This window comes from Drosophila sechellia, chromosome 4, assembly GCF_004382195.2.
Source record: "Drosophila sechellia strain sech25 chromosome 4, ASM438219v1, whole genome shotgun sequence".
In the NCBI taxonomy this organism is placed as follows: domain Eukaryota; kingdom Metazoa; phylum Arthropoda; class Insecta; order Diptera; family Drosophilidae; genus Drosophila; species Drosophila sechellia.
Window position 1 is genome coordinate 835,693 of NC_045953.1, and position 16,484 is coordinate 852,176.

At 39.9% G+C, this 16,484-nt stretch overlaps 1 protein-coding gene across 2 annotated transcripts; it reads right to left on the reverse strand.

The window, feature by feature from the left end:
- Positions 1-1,064: 1,064 nt before the first annotated feature.
- On the reverse strand, positions 1,065-10,512 carry LOC6619488 (GIGYF family protein CG11148). 2 transcript variants are annotated; one of them, XM_032723786.1, is made up of 9 exons: positions 10,465-10,512; positions 9,419-9,782; positions 9,190-9,360; positions 8,835-9,129; positions 4,523-7,126; positions 3,215-4,168; positions 3,082-3,156; positions 1,352-1,506; positions 1,065-1,301 (listed from the first exon to the last, which is right to left on the reverse strand). In XM_032723786.1, exons 2-9 carry the CDS (start codon positions 9,758-9,760, stop codon positions 1,176-1,178), a joined length of 4,722 nt encoding a protein of 1,573 aa, XP_032579677.1. In that variant the 5' UTR covers positions 9,761-9,782; positions 10,465-10,512; the 3' UTR covers positions 1,065-1,175. The 2 variants fall into 2 exon arrangements, with proteins under 2 accessions (XP_032579677.1, XP_002043703.2); XM_002043667.2 differs by having other exon boundaries at positions 10,471-10,510.
- Positions 10,513-16,484: the final 5,972 nt, after the last annotated feature.

A 16,484-nucleotide genomic window follows, 5' to 3' on the forward strand; every position in this document is an offset into this window, starting at 1 on the left:
AACTCCTTGACTAATTAACTACCGTTCACATAGTTATATTTATAATTAATTATACGTAAAAATACTTAACAGGGGACTCTGAGCAGTATCTTTTTACAGTATTAAAATAAAGCATATCATTATTTCAACTAATAAATTAAACAAAGTTTCGATCTTGAATTGTTTTTATAACTTTTCTAATTTAAAACATAAATTTATCAAAAAAGGAGAAGATTAAAAAAAATAAATAGCGCGAATTTCTTGTTTGCATTTCTGCATAACGGTTATCAGATCTCCAGAAAGCTCAACTCGAGCGCTCTCTCCGGCTTTTAATTTAAATATTATTACCGAATCTGGCTCCAATTCTTGTTAATTATTATCAACTTTTGTAAAGAAAAAGCTTCCCACCCCACCCTGCCCTACCCTGGCGACGCCTTGAATTATAGAAAAAAACCAACATATGAAAGTCTCCCCTATTTTAGAAAATTCTTGTTTAGTTAATTATAAAGATATGGTGACATTAGCTCTTAGGAGCGATCAGCTTTGAATGAAGAAAAAAAATCAGCTATTTTATTTAAGTTGGCGCAATGAAAACTTTCAGCACGAACCAATTGCAGCTTGTTTTATGTCTTGCACATAAAATTACAAATGTATTAAACGAAATAAAAGAAAATCGTGCCAAAGTGGTTAAAAAAAAAAGAATTTGAAAACTTTACTATTTTGTATTATTTTGCGCTCAAGTGGAAAAAGACAAAAGTCGTTAATTTCTTTGATTTCGCACTGTATACCTTTTTGAGTGCACAAATTTTATACAACAACGAACAAATATTAAGCCCAATGACAAAGCCGGGAAAGGCGGAAATGGAACCAACAGGATGGTGCAACAAATGTGTATTTCTCAGTGCTCACCCTTGTGCTGTTGTTTTTTGCCGGAGGGTTCCAATACAACCCTGACGAGTATAATAGATATTGCTTCGACTGCTAAATAATATATTTGTAAGAATGATTGAGTTCAAGTAATTTGTATGTGGATATATATATATATATATATATAATATATATATTTATTTATTTAGGTATATCAATCAGAGTTTAACGCACATAATATTGTGACCTAAGTTTATTTCAATTCTGCAGTTCATAACATGTCAAATTTTATAGAAAATTTTAAGTTTTTGATCGCATTTTCGGAGTGGTTATGGTCCTTCGACATAGTCTCGAATGCCAACATTTATGCGACCCTCGGCAGCTGTTACTGAAAACCCAAGAATGCGGGCGTCCATCTTAGTCATCTTATTCTTTTTAATCTTTTTTTGCTTGCTCTTAAAAATGGTTAAATTAATACGATGTTAAATAAATATTATCAAAGTACCTTGCTGTCGGCATAGTCATTTGCAGATGGCGTAATGGCAGGAGCCGGTTTGCACATATCATCATTGTGTGCATTTTGGGCACGTTGCAAGCTTTTGTATTTGCTACGTCGCTCCAAAAACTGCTTTGCGAAATCCAAAGAATCTTTTCCATCACCTAAAAGATTATACTTGGTTATTAAGGCCAATATATTGTAGAAGGCTAAAATAAATGTTTGATTTTGTATAACGTAACTTTTTTATTTAGTCAATATACTTGCTAACTGAACAAAAATTGATTTATAGGCTTTAAAGGGGGTGTTGCCAAAATGATTTTGGCATTGAGAAAACAAATAATAGGGCATGCTCCGGTAATCAAATTCGTAAGAATTTTACGATTTCGACATGAAATTCGTAAGAGTTTTGCGATTTTTAAAGCGGGCACTATTGTCTGCCCGAAATTAAAAGTAAATGCATTTACTCGTGGCTATGCCTTTACTTGCCTCGTTACTCATAGAATAAAAGGGTATAATCGATTATATTCTTGATCAGGGTCAATAACCGAGATTTTTTTTGCCACGCCCACTCTAACGTCCTAAGGCCGCAAAACCGGTCACGCCCGGACTTTTAAACAATCTTTAAATTGAAATCTCATTTTCTTCCCAATATCCATTGATATCCCAGAAAAATTATGAAATTTCGCGTTCGCATTCACACAAGCTGAGTAACGGTTATCTGATATTCGGGGAACTCGAACATAGCATTCTCTCTGTTTTATATCATATCAGATCTTATTTACTAAGGGGAAAAAATAGTTCACTTAGTGGTCTAATTGATGTTTATTCCAATTCACCACACGATCATACAGCAACTTAGTTATTTTATAAAAAATATATTTCTGACAACAAAAAGATTCAATTTGGCAAGGGGTCGATAAGTACATTGTCAAAAGTTATCGCGAAGGTTACCATAATGTTGGTGAAACGAAACAGGCAGGTAAAAATACTTATAAGATATAAAAGAAAAATTTACGATTACCGGAGCATGCCTGAGTAAAATTAAAAATATCAAAACGTTTTCAGTATGGGCGTGAAAACCTTTCGAAGCCAACTTCATTAGAATCTGCATGCTCAATAGCACCATTTCGCCGGACGCAGACAAAATGTCTAAATCGACTCGTCTAGTAATCCGAATCAAGGACTTGACGTTGCTTAAATTTGCACAAATCTAGTTTACCAATTCACTCTACGAGAAACAGGTTAAAAAAATTATCGTCCTTAACTTAACAATGCCTTTTTTTTAGCTCTTGTATTAACCAAGATTTATTCATAATAATAAAAATATGAAAAAATTTGAAACCGCTTTTCAAAAGTGTGGGCGTGGCAATTTTGGTCGATTTGTGGGCGTGGTAAGAAGTTTTTGGCAAATCGATAGAAATTTACAAAACTAATATAAATATGAAATTATATCAAAAAATTTTGCAAAAGTGTGGGAGTGGTAGTTTTGTGCGGTTTGTAAGCGTGGTGACATGGGTCAACAAACTTCCATTGCGTCTACGTCTCTAGAATCTTTATGCTTAATCTCAACCTTCTAGCTATTATAGTTCCTAAGATCCTGACGTTCACACAGACGGACTTGGCCAGATCGACTCGGCTATTTGTCCTTTCTTCTGTCTGTAACATACTTTTTAAGGGATCTAGTATACCCTTTTACTCTACGAGTAACGGGTATAAATATGTTTTTTATTACTTACCAAGGTATATTCGGACATAGTCCTTTACCTCATATGGCGCTTCCAAGTCCTGCAAGAATGCAACGAACGTGGGTACTAAAAATATAATGAAAATTAATACAGCTAAAATGATAACAATTATGCAAAGATTTACCATCAACTTTGGCGGACATATTATCTAGGCTCTTTATGCACCAGCTAGTGAACTCGTTTTCATACTCATTAACCTTGCTAATGGCTTGGTCGGTGCTGCTTTGCTGAACATGGCTTTTTGCATTCGATTTTCTTTCTCTATCCTTTTCTTCAACTGAGACAGGTCCAACTTTTGAACGAGTTTGAGCCAATTTTTGTTTTTCTGGCCGTTGTCCTGGTCCATTTTTATTTGACTTTTCTGGGTTACTAAGGGCTGGCAATGTTTGACTCTTGCTCAAATTTCGAGGCGATGCAAATAAAGCCGACGACTTGTTTTGAGCTTGTAGAATGGTTTTAGTAGCTGAGTTTAATCCTCCTGCCAAGACTGTCGCCGCAGTTACGGATATGGTACCGCTTGTTCCAGATCCATTAGAACCTAATGCGTTCGGTTCGTCCCACAGTCCAGTTCCAGGACTTGTTTTTAATGAAAGTGATTGAGCAGCGGACGAACTCCATGCTTTATTGGCGTTACCCCAGATGTTGGAAGTTGCACTCGCAACCAAAACCGCTGATGACAAAGGAGCTTGTTGGTGATGTTCCAGTTCTCGTCGACGCTGCTGATCCACAAGGTCATTGGCCAACCGCCTTGCCTCTTCTGCTTGAATCTCGGCGAGACTCATTACGGGGCCCGACGCTGGTGTTGACTGCCATTTAAGCAAAGCATCGTTGGCTTCAGCCGCAGCTGCGGCATTGGCACGCAATTGCTTATCTAATAGCTCTTGATGCCGCTGTTGGTCTGCGCGACGCTCTCGACGTTCTGCCTTTTGTATTTCTGCCAGACCAGGCGCCGATCTAATAGAATTTTGCGACTGAAAAGACCAAGGTGCTACGGATGTAGACGTCAAGCGCGAGGATACTGGAGGTTCTGCTGTTTTGACATCGTCGTTCTTCTTGCCTTGTGCAGACGCTAATGTTCCTATAAATAAAGCATCGGTTCAGTGGCAATAAGAATTTGAAATCTTACGTTTTAAAAACAAATATCAAGCATCTCGCTCGCATAAAAACCAAAATTTAAATCTACCTCACAGTAAACGTTCTTTATAAAGCTTTTAGCTTTTTTTTAAAGCTTTAGCTTTACCATTTTTCCGTCAAATAAAACTATCATTGGCAGAGTTTTGGAGCAGATTTTCCGTTTTTTTTAATTTACCAGCTTAAAACCACTTGTTTAAAGTAGAATAACAGTTTAAATTCTAGTCATTCTATGTCAAATTAAATGGCGGGTATAAATTGCATATATATGTTAGTTTATAATTTAATTTCAAGTACTAACCTGACATCCCATTTTGAACTGATAGAGAATGAGCATTGCCCAACAATGCCTTTCGACGTTGGGCTTGTATTTGCTGTTGCCTCTCCTTTTCCTCTTGCATTTGACGGGTCTGTTCTTCAGATTCATTTAACGCCCGACGTTTATCATCTTCCAATTGCTGGCGCTTGCGTTCCTCTCGTTGCCTTTTTTTTTCTTCTGTCTGCTCTCGTTTCCGATCATTTTCGTTATTAATTGGCTTTAGGGCTGGCTGTGCCGCATTCTGTTTTGAATTCAGATTCTGCTTGTTAGCCTGCTTTGCCTGGTGCTGATGTGAATTTGGTTCCTTATTATGATTCTGTTGAATATCGGAAACAAGGGATTTGACTATTTTTTGATTATGTGAATCTTTTAAATTTTCAGGGGTCTGATCTAATTCCCCTGATGTGCTGTGGCTAACAACATTTCCTGATTGAACTTGAAATAATTGTGAAATTTTGACATCTTTTTCTGTATCTGCGAAGCACGCTTCAGAAGAATTAGGCATTAATAGTTGCTGATCTTCATTTCGCTCTTCATTTAAGTTGCCCACTTCCCATAAGGATGCTTCCGCATTAGACATTTCAGTCCATTGTTGGTCGGTTTGTTGTTGCTTATTAGGGGGTAACCAGATGGGAATCATCAAGTTTTGCCCCTCTAACAATTGTGTTTCAGTTAAGAAATCAACTCCAGGGAGATTTTCGTTAGCAGAGTTCTGCAGCGCAGGGGGTTGCTGTTGAGTACTTGTTGGTTGGCCACGCAACAGCATTCGTAAGTTGTATTCATTAATTAAGTCTAACTCATTCCTCGGCATTTCAATAGGCTTATTTAGGTCAGCTGCAGTTCCACCTTGCATAATGCAATCCACGGATGATACCAAGGGACCTACCTCTTGCTGAGATTGCTGATTTATTATTTGGGCATTTAGAATGAAATTATTAGCATCAAGTAAATTGCCCACTGAACGTTGCTGCTCGCTGTTGTTTGCAAAAATATGTTGCTGATCCTTCTTGACTTGCTCTACCACTGCACTGTATAACTGTCTACCGGCAACGGGGTTCAGTACGGACAAAGAATTGCTTAATCCGTTTAAGCTGATCAAATACTCAGGAAGACCCAGCAATTGAACTTTCCCACGAACAACTGTTTCTTGCTCGACAGCAGAAAGGCGTTGAAAGCATTCATTTTTGGATAGCTCAGCTAATATTTGGTATTCCTGGTGCTGTATGTACTGATCCTGGAGCATTTGAAACCGCATTGTGAGCAAATGAGACGTATTAGTAATGCTATTTCCGCCAAAACTTCCTTTTATTGCAGCACTTAGGGATTCAGCTGTTGCTGTTACATTTGCCTTTAGTTGTTCATCTCTTTGTTGCTGCAACTGCTGTTCAACAACAGAAAGTGCGATAGGAATCGGTGATGGCTTATGGGGTGTAATTGAAAGTGACGCCGTTAGAGGGGCTGGTATTTGTCCAACAGGAATGTTCTCTAGTTCTATCGGAGAAGGAAGTAGGTGACTGTGCGTAAATGGCATGTTACCATGACAAAATTTTATAAGCTCTCCCAGCGGTCTAAACCTATTATCAGAGTACCGGCGTACAAACAGGTTCTCATTAAAGTAGCCAGCGCGATACCATTCCGTCATCTCAACGGCACTGAACGGCCCCTGTACATTTGACTGCGGATCCCGATAAAACCATAATTCGTTTAGATTTGGAGTAATCATATGCGGTGTAGGTATCATTGGAAATTGTGGCAGGTGGTGCACGTTATGGTGTTGCAGAGTCTCATGATCCGAAAACGGCACAACTGGATGCTGATGGGATGGAGGAGCGACATCTGTAATTGTAGTGGCAATTTGTATAGGCATGGTGGAAGGTGCTTGCCGTTGCACTCCTGTAACACTCGGTTTCACGTTTAGTGCAGCTGTAAACCCGTCATGAGTTTGATGTTGGCTTCGATTCGACGAGATTTTATGATCATCATCCATTATAAGTTTTTCTACTTCATCGGCGACCTCTTTAATCCGATCTGAAATATCTCCATGGATCACTTCCTTTGTCGTTGTACAGCTTATTGGGGATAAACTGCTTTCAACTTCATCTTGCACAGCTATTGTATTGGAATCTTTCGTTAATGAGGTTTCTGAAGTTATATCGTTACCACTATCTGCATCAGACAGGTCTTTACTTTTCGGTCTTTTCACATCGTCATAGGAGTCTAAGCTTTTGGTTTCTAAAGTATTATGCGAACTTTTGTTAGGTTTTAGATCGGTATCTCCATGAAAGGCTCCACTAGCATCAAAACTGCCACCCAATTTTGATGGATTTTCCATTGCCCATTCGGGTAGATTTTCGTCGACATCAACACCGACTGCATTATTAACAGTCCATAATTGGGATATTTTAGAACTCGACAACCGTGGGTGTGATATACTCCCTCCTGCCTCTGCAGCTCCCATCCCAGATCCTTTACTGTTTCCAGTCCGGTCTCGATCTGTACCTAAAGTCCCAACTGTTGAAATTGAGCGTTGTAAACTCGCTGCATTGTCGACGCTAGGATCTTCATCACGCCAGCTTGTAGATCTTCCTAAAAAAATTTAAAAAAGTTCTATACTGTTGATCAAAAATTTTGAGTATTTAAATTTTAACTTGGTTCATCTTCCTAGCAAATGTGTTAGCTACTAAACAGAAAACTGTTATAGTCGAGCTATCGCAAAACGGTTACCCATTTAGTTAGATACGCAAGTAGGAAAGCGAATATGTCAGAGATTGTACACCTGATCCACATAGCGGCAGTGACACTATCTCTTAATCACTGTACACGACAGAAACTTTATAAATACATTATATATACAATTTATTATAGTATCCAAGCTTCGATAGAAGATTCCCAGGTGAAGAAGTATATTTTATCAAATCGTGAAAGTTTGTTCATAAAATAATGATGTGGTTCGGACATAGGGTCGGGAATGCACCCTTAACATGTTCATACATTTATTTCGATCGTCTGTTGACATCAGTATCTAACTGTTCACTTCACTCCCAAAATGAAAAAGACCATTTTTAAATAACCACTACATATTCCGAAAGTCTAACAAAATTCGCACAAACAAAGAAACGAAAGACTGTTCACGTAAATATCAAGAAACTTGAATGTTGGCTTCCTAATCTGATTTCACACATTTTGAATACAATTTTAAGTTACACGTACATATGCGTTAATCTAAATGTTTACAGTTTCGGAATTATCACTTTTTTAGACTTGGTGCACATATGTAATATTTTGACATCTTCGACGTTGCGAAATAAGCAATCCGATTGGCTGCTATGTTGATTTTTGATGTTTTTTTTAATTTTCTCTTTGGTAAACCAACATAGTATAAAAGTGGACAAGCAAATATAAGTAGACATATCCTTATTCAAGTTTCACAATACCCACAAAGATTGTTTCCGGGTTTTTGTTACTTAAGCATATCATTGGCCAAAGGTGTTTCTGTTTTCTCAGCTTATCTCTCTTTTCTCTTTATCCATATTTATCACATTGCTTAAATTTTTTATGAACATTTTTCAGATAAAAAAATTAATAATATTTATTTACGTTTTTCTAGTCATGAACTATTATTTTAACCTTGCTTGTTTACCGTACTCCTACTTAAATACTTATTTGAAATCAGGAATACGCCCAGAGTCTATACCGACCTCAAATCATCGACCATTTCAAATTGTCAAAAGTATATTTTGTTAGGTTTGGGAAACTTGAAATTTCCAAAACGTTCCGCAAGCCCATATTTAAATAGTTTAAACTGTTAGTTAGTTAGACTTTGATACATAACACTTATAATGGGCTCGTTTTTTACTTTTCAACTTTGATAAATCAAGTCTATTCTGGAAAAAAAAAAATATTTATTCTTTAAAAACATACTAAAGCTACCAGCGATGTACTTTAAGAATTAAATAAAAAAAAAGGCCTGACGCATTGCATAGAAATTAGCATAAACTAGAGATTTTTAGCTTGTCTGTTGGCATATTTGTTAAAATATTCTCATATACAATACTTCTTTAACTAAAATATTTGTTGTTAAATTGAATATATTTATGAAAATGTTTTTTAAAATACGTTTTAAAGAAACACAAACCTTACAACAGAGTGTTGCATTGTAGCAACTATATAGGCTGGGTAAAGTTTTGGAAAGTCAAATTTACATGACAGAGATGAGATATCAGTACATGTATTATTGTGTTTATATGTGTAGAAGTGAAAATGAAAAATAATAATATAAAGGTAATTGACTGACCCCAGCGATGGCTATTGGTACCAAAACTTGCGTTTGTACTTCCACCGACGACACCGCTCCGCCAACCAGCAATTTCGGGTCCGCCGATGGAAACGCTGGAAGCTGGACCATCTCCGGATCCATCTTCGTTACGTGTTCGTCGCCAATTTTCCAAGTTTCGATGATTATTAGAATAATCTTTTCGAGGACTTGAGCTTGGCGTTTCATTCCAATCTAGAGCACCAGAAACACTAGTGGAGGTGGTGGTCGCCGCAGAATCTCCAGTTCCGTTGCGGTCGCTCCATGTGCGTTCGGCCTGGCAGAAAATAATCAGCAACGAATCGTACTACCTTATTTAAACCGTATTTTCAATTACCTTTGATATAACCGATAAGCTCTCATCATATAGACCGCTTGGGCGTTGGTATATTGGATGATAGGCCGATTTTCCGCGCATTCGTCCCCGGTCGACTGTTCCACCACGTCCAGAGCCTCGGGAGGCATTACCAAATCCACTGGGCGAGCGCTGCAACCAGGCAGGACGAGACTAGTTTCAAAGTAAATAAAATTATCTTCTGAAAATCATGTCAAATTACTTCACATACGTTATTGCCAAGCGAGTTTTGGTTGATGTCCTCCTCGGAGCTCGGTGTCAATGCAAGAGGGTACTGAACCTTTTCCACGAAGAGCTTTTTGAACGATGGCAGGATCTGCGGCAGTAGGCAGTTCCGATCGAACAAGGACAGCATTTCCTCGCGTCCGTACCGGTATTCTGGAAATAGATTACGGGAAGCGGATGCTGCCGTGTTGTTTCCCAGGTTGTGCCCTCCAATCGAATTGTTTTGAGCTCCATTACCAACGTTGTAGGTACTGATAGAGCTCGAAGGCTCGGCTGACATATTGCGCAACCATTCCGGGCCAAATTTCATTGAATCTGTCATTTTCATTTGCCTCTTGTTTAATGTTATGCTGACAATAAGTTCAAAAAAAAGTTTTTGTTTGATTTATTTGTAAGAAAGCCAAGGAAATCAAATTTTTTGTGGTTCTTGTTAAAATCCCAATGGCTTTGATTCGCTGCACAATTGTTTATTTTTCAAACAGTTCAAGTTCTATAAATAAAGCAAACTGAAGTCTTTTTTAAAAGCACAACTAAGGATTTGTTTTAAAGCTTACTTCAGAACTAATGATATAAATAAACTTACCAGTGCTTTACCGAATGGATAGTAAAAGAAAAATATTATAATATAAAAAATAAAGCAACACAGAAACCTAACCTAAAATATCAAACTGATTGTCACACACGACCGCGAAATACACATGCACACTCATCACACATTAAAATTAACATGTTTATAGAATTGAAATGTCTGATTCGAGCTATTTCATGTTTAAAATATAGTCTTTTAAAAATCACATCTGAAAATCAGAGAACTAAAAAGTCAAAAAAAAATTAAGTATCTGGACGCATACAGACACACAGTAATATATGTAGAAATGTTTCATTTTTGTGACTTTAGCGCACTGGGCGGGTAAGTTCGAGTTTAAAGATTGTTTAGTTAATTCTTCTAGTAATCTTAATAAAATCAAGCCACTATAACTGCACACCCTTAAACAAATTTTTAACTGAATTTCGTATAAATATTCAACTTACACGTACCACCGAGATATCTTAAAATACCAACGCCAACATAAGATAGAGCAGGCCAGCGTGGCCGTTTTGCGAAATGTCAAGTAACCAATTTAATTTAAAATAGGGGTATTCTTGCCTTTTATGCTCCTTATACACTAACTCCACTACTACTAGCTGACACATACATCACCCTTGTTTTCACATTGGAACATCAAACACCGCTATTTAGGGTTTCTCTCTCTTAGTTACGATCACTAAACTTTTTTCCCGCTATCATCATGTTTTTTTGCTTATTTTCGGTTCCTTCAACCTGTGCAATACTTTTCAACGAATGTCGTGTACCCATTTACTCTTCGAGTATTGGAATAATATGGTTAAAAAACTATTAGTAAAACCTACAAAAGGGTAAAGTCCGAAAATCTGACAATCTAAAACGTACATCAAAAACGAATCCGAATAATTTCGTTTTATTCTTTTATGGTAGAACTACACTTAAATATAATATTTATGAGTAACGTTTGCTGTGATATTTAACTATTGTATTTAAACTCTACGGAATGTTAGATTGTCTTATTACCGTTAAGTTTTATGACATGAAATTTCGACTTCTTCCTGATGCCTTCGGTGTGGATACTGAGCAGTCTCCTGCTCGGATGCCTCGAGAATTTGCTATGAATATCATTTAAACCAATAAATAAATGTTTTTTGTCTGGTGCAGTTTTGCGGAATAGAAATCGTTAGTTAAGTTTTGTATTGGGTCAGATGATTTCGAAATAGTTGCTACACTTAAATAGTGTTGTAGCTGCTGGCAAAAATTTTTGTTTTCAAAGCGATAGAAATTAGAAATTCAAATCGTGGCAACACTCTTGCGCTTTGTCTTTAGAATCTGTATGCTTAATCTCAACCTTCTAGCTTTTATAATGACTGAGATGTCGACCTTCAGACGGACAGACGGACAATTGATCCTCATCAAGAATATATATACTTCATATAGTCGGAAACGCTTTCTTCCGCCTCTTACATACTTTTCAACGAATCTACGAGTAACGGGTATAACTAACATATAAATATTTGCTACTATTTTTGCTTAAGCATTTCATTACTCTAAAGTTGTTTTTAAACATTTTACAAAGTAAAATCACTGCATGTCATTACTCATTCCCCGTGGGAACGCGCCTATTATTTTCCTATCTTTTATAGGTAAAGAATGCAAGTTATTAAGTTACCTGTGGCCCTAGAACTAATTATTAATGACTTGCCACTTACTGATATCTTCGCTTGCTTTGACATAAAGAAAATCAATTGGAAAAAGTTTTCCCTCTTCTATAATAGATCTCATATTGATCCAAATACTTTATCCACCCCACATGATATTGATGCTATGATAAATGTCTTTTGCGAAGTCTTCCGCGATGCTCAAGATTTTAGTATTCCTAAAAAACGAATTAAATTCTCCCCTAAACCATTGCCTCAGAGAAATGTTCGGAGGCGAAACTGGCTAAGATATAGACAGTATACCGATCTTATACTCTTCAAGTGGCTTAACAAACTAGTTACAAAAGCGTTACTCGACTTTCGAAATAAGTCCTGGAATATCGCTCTCTCATCCCTAGATAAAGGTTTTTCCCCCATTTGTAAACTTTCCAAAATCATCAGGAAGAAACAGAGGAACATTGCAACCTTAATATCAAACAACAATACGATACAGAAATGGCTGAGGACCTAGCTCAATCTTTTCGTATAAATCACAGCTTATCTGCAGGCCTTCGTGACCCTTTAACTAAAAATGCCGTAGATGCGTCAACGTACATTAACACAGTTGCCAACTTCGTACCAAAATGACACCCATGTCAGTTATGGCGTCATAAAAGAATTCATTAAAAAGCTAATAAATAATAACTCCCCGGGTAGTGATAGGATAATAATGGTCTGAAAGCACTTCCCTTAAAAGGAGTAAAATTTCTGACCTGTGTGACTTATAAATGCTTGGACCTTTGCTATTTTCCGTTTACTTGGAAATGTGCAAAAGTTATCCCAATTTAAAAGCTAAACAGGCCGGCAGATTCTTTGTGCGCATATAGACCTATTAGCCTTGTTGGGTCATGCAGCCGCCAAAATTGGGCAGTAGACTAATGTCAAACTTGTTAATATTTAAGCCAAATTAGCAGTAGCATGCCCATAGTGCAAACCGCTGCTCTCGCACGCATTTATCTGTGCGGCGCTCATTCCTTTGTTGTTGTTAGCTACCTACGCTAAGCTTGGGCGCTGCATTTCGGCTGCCTGCCCGCCAGTTGCAAATTCGTCGTGCTTCGGAAAAGAGTTACTTACTTATTGTCGCTATCGCTATTTCGCAAAATAAAACTGTCGTAGTAAAAACAAACTTTTTCGGTTTTTTATTATTCTCAACAGCTATTGAAAAAGCTCAATAGCTCAACATTTGGTGACCCCGACGTGATCAGTGTTAATTTGCATACATTAATTTATGCACTTATCGCGTTTATAAATAAATATAAATACATTAAAGCGCAATCGGTTGGACAAGTTAGTGGAGATTTCGGTGATAGTGGCTGTGTTTAAGTGAGCTAGCATTGCGTATATACAAACATTGCTACATATAGCTACGTGCATTGACCCCGCTTGCATTTTCGGCCTCTATTTTGTGCTCATCTTCCCGCTGAACCGAATCAAAAGCGATTTGTTGCGATGCCCGCTGAAGGTGAAAAAAAACAGGGTGACCTTTTTGAAGCGCAAAGCCAATGCGCTGTTCAGCAGGTTGCAGAGGCTACAAACGTCGCTGTCTAATGAGACGCTAAGCGGATACGACGAATCCACTCTCACGGTGAGGTTGGAGCATATTGATGAGCTGCAAAGTGCTTTCAATGTTCTGCATACAGAACTGGAGGAATTGGACTTCGACGAAATTGGCAGTGAAATGAGCGAGTCTTTCGATGAATTCATCGTTGAATTCAAGGCTAGTGTGCGCGCGGAAATAGCCAAACGCAATGTGCATTTCGCGCCGCACTCAACGCTTGCGGAAGGTGTTGTGCCCCACCAGTGTAGTGGTCCTCAAACGCAGCCGCGGCCGAGGCCGATGCCGTTGCCTCCTGTGCAGCTGCCAACGTTTGGCGGAGGCTACGCAAACTGGGCGGATTTTTATTCCGTGTTCACGAGCATAATCGACAGCCATCCGGACCTCTCCAACATTGAGAAATTTCAACATCTGCGGTCATGTTTGAGGGATTCAGCGCTGGAAACTATCCGATCATTGGAGATTTCAAACAGCAATTACGAAGCGGCTTTAGAGTTGCTTCAAAAAAGGTTTGATAACCGGCGTCTCGTTTTTCAGGCGCACATTACCGAGATTCTGGGCTTAAAGGTAGTACGGAATGGGTCAGTGGCATCGCTTCGGGAATTGTCGGACAAGTTTAACGCTCACATTCGTGCGTTGAAGGGTTTGGGCACCACTGAGCAAATCGCTGGCTGCATCATAGTGCAAGTGCTGCTGCAAAAGCTGGATGCGGCGAGCCAAGCTAAGTGGGAGGAGCGCCTGGAGGATCCGGTCTTTGCCAACCTTATTCCGTCGTGGGAATCGATGGCTGCATTCCTGGAGCAGCGATGTAGGACTTTGGAGGCCGTGGATTGCGCCATGGCAACCTATGCGCCAGGCGTTCAGGTGGCCAGAAATCGCTCGACGCTAGTTGCTACCACCCAAAATTCTCTTGGTTGCATGCTTTGCCATAGTGCAGAGCATGCCATATATTATTGCTCGCAATTTAGAGACTTAGCGCCAGTAGATCGGCTGCGCGAGGCAAAGAGACTAGCACTTTGCCTAAATTGCCTAAGGACAGGTCATCAGCTACGGCAATGCAGCTCGAGCCGCTGCCGCACCTGTGGAATCAGGCATCATACGCTGCTCCATCTGGATGATCCGCCTTCCTCGCAGCCACATGTTCCGGTGTCTTCAAGCTCCCACACTGAGACTTCTGCCCCGCTTTCGACTTCTTCTACTCTAATTGCCCAGGATCTCGGTAGTGACCTTGTGCTGCTAGCCACTGCAACCGTTCTAGTGCAGAATCGGTCGGGACTGTTCGTTCCCTGCAGGGCCTTGTTAGATTCTGGCTCTCAACTGCACTTGGTCACCTCTCGGTTTGCAAATCAACTGCAACTCAAAAGGTCGAGGTCGTCCGGCTCCGTCACTGGAATCGGGGATTCCAATTTCGCGACTGATGGATTCTCGGTAGGAATTGCGATTCGGTCTGTCGCTTCGGATTTCTCAACAAGCATAACAGCAGTTATCGCTCCCAATATCACGGATCGCCAGCCAAGTTTTAATGTGGACATTGGGGACTGGAAGATTCCAGAAAACCTGCAGCTCGCCGACCCGGATTTTTATAAAGCTCAACGTGTTGACCTGTTAATAGGAGCTAGCCTGTTTTATGAGCTGCTGTGCGTAGGCCAGATAAAGTTGTTGCCAGGACTGCCCCTGCTTCAAAAAACTCGTCTGGGCTGGGTCGTGTCTGGAGGCTGCGCGCGCCCTTGCGGTAGCGCCTTAATAGCTTCACGCGTTCCTTCTTCAGCCAGCAAGGAAAGCAGGATTGATGTTGAACTTGATTCACTTCTGCAGCGCTTTTGGGATGTAGAAAATTGTCCCGGCCCAATAGTTCAAGCCACTAAGGAGGACCTAGATTGCGAGGCCCACTTTGTTAAAAATTACACCCGACTGCCAGCTGGCGATTACTCGGTACGGTTGCCGCTAAAACTCCATTTGGACTCTTTAGGAGATTCCTATCCTCAGGCTTTGCGGAGATTCTTGTCGCTGGAAAGGAAGCTTACAAAGCACCCTGGCTTGAGGGTTAAATATGCGGCGTTCATGAAGGAGTATCGTGATCTGGGACATATGTCGCCTGTGCCCGCCTCCGAGGTCAGCTCGTGCCGATATTTTTTGCCACATCATTGCGTCATGAAGGAGGATAGCACTACCACCAAGCTTCGCGTTGTCTTTGACGGATCAGCTGCCACTTCCACTGGTTACTCGCTTAACGATGTGTTAATGGCTGGCCCGGTCATCCAGCCCAAGCTATTTCACATCCTGATTCGATTTCGCTCACACCCAGTTGCCGTTACAGGAGACATATGTAAAATGTACCGATGTGTAAAGGTCGCGCAAGAAGATAGCTATTTGCAGTGCATTGTATGGAGGGACTCCCCGATCGATGACCTTCAAGTATACAAACTCGATACAGTTACCTACGGCACCAAACCAGCCTCCTTCTTGTCCGTAAGGGCTATGCAGCAGTTGTCAATCGATGAGCAGGCATCGTTTCCCATTGGATCAGAAATCCTTCGGCGTGATTTCTACGTGGATGATCTTATCTCCGGCTCAGGCACGGTAAAGGATGCTATCAGCATAATGCAACAGACGACTGGCATTCTTGCGAAGGGCAAGCTCAAGCTAAGGAAATGGTGCTCTAACATTCCGCTTGTGCTGGAGGGTGTGCCCGCCGAAGACAAGGAGTCATTCATGAAGTTTGAAGATGGTAGCGATTTCACCAAAACTTTAGGTCTCGCTTGGGATCCCGCCTCCGACCAGCTATTGTTTTCGTTCTCTGCCTTTCAGTCGCCACTGAGACCCTGCAGGCGCTCTGTTTTGTCTGCGATCGCTAAATTTTACGATCCTCTCGGCCTGGTCGGTCCGGTAATTACAAGGTGTAAAATCTTTTTGCAGCAGCTCTGCAAGGAAAAGCTGTCCTGGGATGAAAGCCTCCCGGAAACTCATAACACGAAATGGCTTGATATATGTCGCAGTTTTGAAATAATAAGTCATGTTAGTTTCCCTCGGTTTGTGTTTAGCGCAGAGTCTGATCTTGAGGTGCATGGGTTTTGTGATGCAAGCATTGATGCCTATGGAGCCTGCGTTTATGTGGTTTCTAAAGGGAATCAAAGTTTTAGCCATTTGCTTTGTTCGAAGTCGCGCATAGCTCCGTTGAAGACCATAACAGTACCAAAGCTGGAGCTTTGTGGTGCGGATCTTCTGGCTAAAA